General features: G+C 57.3%; 1 protein-coding gene across 1 annotated transcript; it reads right to left on the bottom strand.

The window, feature by feature from the left end:
* Positions 1-1,259: 1,259 nt before the first annotated feature.
* THAP11 (THAP domain containing 11) lies at positions 1,260-2,171 on the bottom strand. The gene has a single exon (XM_007940268.2). It carries the CDS (start codon positions 2,169-2,171, stop codon positions 1,260-1,262), a length of 912 nt encoding a protein of 303 aa, XP_007938459.1.
* Between the last annotated feature and the right edge of the window lie 313 nt (positions 2,172-2,484).

The following is a 2,484-nucleotide window of genomic DNA, read 5'->3' as shown; positions in this document are numbered from 1 at the left end:
AGACTAAGGGCACAAATCCCAAATGCTGCTCCTCATGTCCTCTATGGATCCATTCTTTCACCCTGAAGGCGTACTAAGGCCAAAAGGTATCTGTATTAACAGCCCTTGTACCTCTAGTAGCCCTGGCTGGCTCCACCTGTGGTTTTCATTGAATTATTAAGAAAATGCATGCCCATGAGTGACACGGTGCTAGGCCTAAAGATGTAATGGTGAGCAAAATTCAACCCAGGTTAAGAATTCAAGAGGAAATTCAAAACCTTTATAAAGGTGAGTTGTCATAATTCACCTTAGTTTCTTCCTCATTGCTTAAAGGACAGGGAGATAAGCTACGGACAAACTAGGACCATCTAATACAGTTTCTGGGCTTGTCAGGATAAGCTTGGCCAGGAACTCTGCAAAGGCCTTCTGAGGGCCAGGGTCTATGTGCTTAGGGCCCCTTTATGAAGAAGCCTGCTCATTGAAGCATCTCTGCTCTCAGCGTCAGCCTGGTCCTTCAAACTTAAGGCTGAGGCCTATTCTCCTACAGTTCAGAGACACATAAACCCAAAATAAAACCTCAAACCCAAATAAAAACCTTATTTTCTGTTTAATTCGTTTTGCCAAACAAACACAGTGAAAACTTTAGTCTAATTGTACAGAAAATAGAATTTGTAACCAGTAGCAAACAAAACAGGATAAACTTAAGTCCCTGGCAAGCTGGATCTCCTGGATCTGGCAAGCAAGTCACCCAGATCCCATCACAGACCACCTCCTGGGGAGGAAGGGCCTAGACGGAAGAGAGGCACACGTCTGCCAGTCCCCATTAGAATCACAGGCCACACCTGGGAAGGAAAAGCATGAAAAGGAGAACTGATGTTATTTGGATCTCTTATCACTACACACAAAAAAGTTGTCTCTGCTGGCCAACCTCAAGGTACTGACTTCCCAAGGCCATAGTCCCTGGGCATTCCACCTGCATCCCTAGGGGTTAAGTTTCAAGTTCAGTGGTTCTGAAACCTCTGCTTAACCAGAATCTGCAATGTAAACTGGGGGGAAGACCAAGTCACAATTGCTGGTGTCACCAGTGCAGACTCTGAGGCTCCAGACCCCTGCCGATTCAGGAGAAAACAAGGGTGCCAGGTCACCAGCAAGAGTCCAGCCCGTTCTAAGCTTCATTACTGTCAGCCAGTACCCCAAGAGTATGGGCGAGTTCAACAACAGCCTGAGTTCCCCCTGGGCTGGCGAAAGTCCAGGAGTCCTGCAGGCCACAGGGGGACCGTTCACATTCCATGCTTCTTGCGGATGACAGCCATGGCCAGCAGCCGATCCTTCTCACGGAGCTCTTCTCGCAGCTTGGCCTCGGTGAGACGCAGGTGGCGAATGCTGCCCTTCATCTCCTTCATCTTCACCTCCATCAGCGCCAGGATGTCCCGTTGCTCGTTCAGCTTGCGCAGGAGTTCCTCTTCCGTGGTGCCTGACGACAACGAGTACGAGTGATCGGAGCCGGTATCAGGGAAGCCCTCTTCCCCTACTACCACCAACTGCGGACCCATAGGGCATTCGGCGGCCTCCAGCCCTGCGGTAGCAGCCTCCAACTCCGACGCGGCAGCTGCGGCTGCGGCGCCCTCTGCAGCAGCGAACTCCACTTGCACCGTCAGGTCGATGGGCTTCACATCTTCTCCGGTGGGAGTGATGGGTGCCGGGGGTACGGATCCCGGAGCCTGGCTACTGTCTACAGCGGCCTGAAGAGTGAGGAGCACGGCGGCCGAGGCAGACACCAGGTTCGGCTGCAGCTGGGCAGGCTGGGCAGTGGAGGCCGACGGCGACGGCTGCTGTTGTGGTGGCTGCTGCTGCTGCTGTTGTTGCTGCTGCTGCTGCTGTTGCCTGCGGCGGGCGGCCGCGGCCCCAGCTGGTCTGCGAGCTACTTTGCGCTCATTGACGCCTCGCAGAGGGAAGATGGTGGGGACGCGCACCGTGTAGGTCTTGCGACCGCCCTGGAAGTGGACGCTGCAGAGACGGTGGCCCGTGGTGGGCTGGAAGGTGGAGAAGCACCCACTGACGCCGGCTCGGGACACGTTCTTGAGCCACAGGCGCCGCAGCTCAGCGTCCTTGGGGAACGTGTAGAAGTGTAGCGCCTTGTCCCGGTGCGAGTTGTTGTAGCAGCCCGGCACGCAGCACGTAAAGCCAGGCATGGCTGCGCCGCGCGGCCTGACCTGGCCCACCGGCCTCCCGCGCCCTTCGACGGCCCGGCGGGTCCGTCGCCGCCCGCCCCTCGACGGGCGGCGCCGTGCGAGGCCTCGGGTGGCCTCCCACTACTGCTGCCCGGTGCGGCCGGCCCGGACCGGCGCCCCGCGCCCAGAATACGATTCCTGCTGGCCCGCGCCGCGACGCTTGCCCGGCTGCCTGCCTGCGCTCCGGAGTCGGCCCCGGGGACGCCGAGAAGGACCGCCTGGGAAGGAGGACTACGCCCCCCACAATGCAGCGCGCCAGAAGAAGCTCACTTCC

This window comes from Orycteropus afer, unplaced genomic scaffold (genome assembly GCF_000298275.1).
Source record: "Orycteropus afer afer isolate SDZICR_OR568_19922 unplaced genomic scaffold, OryAfe1.0 scaffold00067, whole genome shotgun sequence".
Taxonomy (NCBI): Eukaryota; Metazoa; Chordata; class Mammalia; order Tubulidentata; family Orycteropodidae; genus Orycteropus; species Orycteropus afer.
Note: the sequence above shows the minus strand (reverse complement) of the source record. Positions and strands in the feature narration are given on the sequence as shown.

Bases quoted from the DNA above. Each gene is read 5' to 3' on its own strand.
- THAP11 (XM_007940268.2), bottom strand. From the start codon at position 2,171: ATGCCTGGCTTTACGTGCTGCGTGCCGGGCTGCTACAACAACTCGCAC.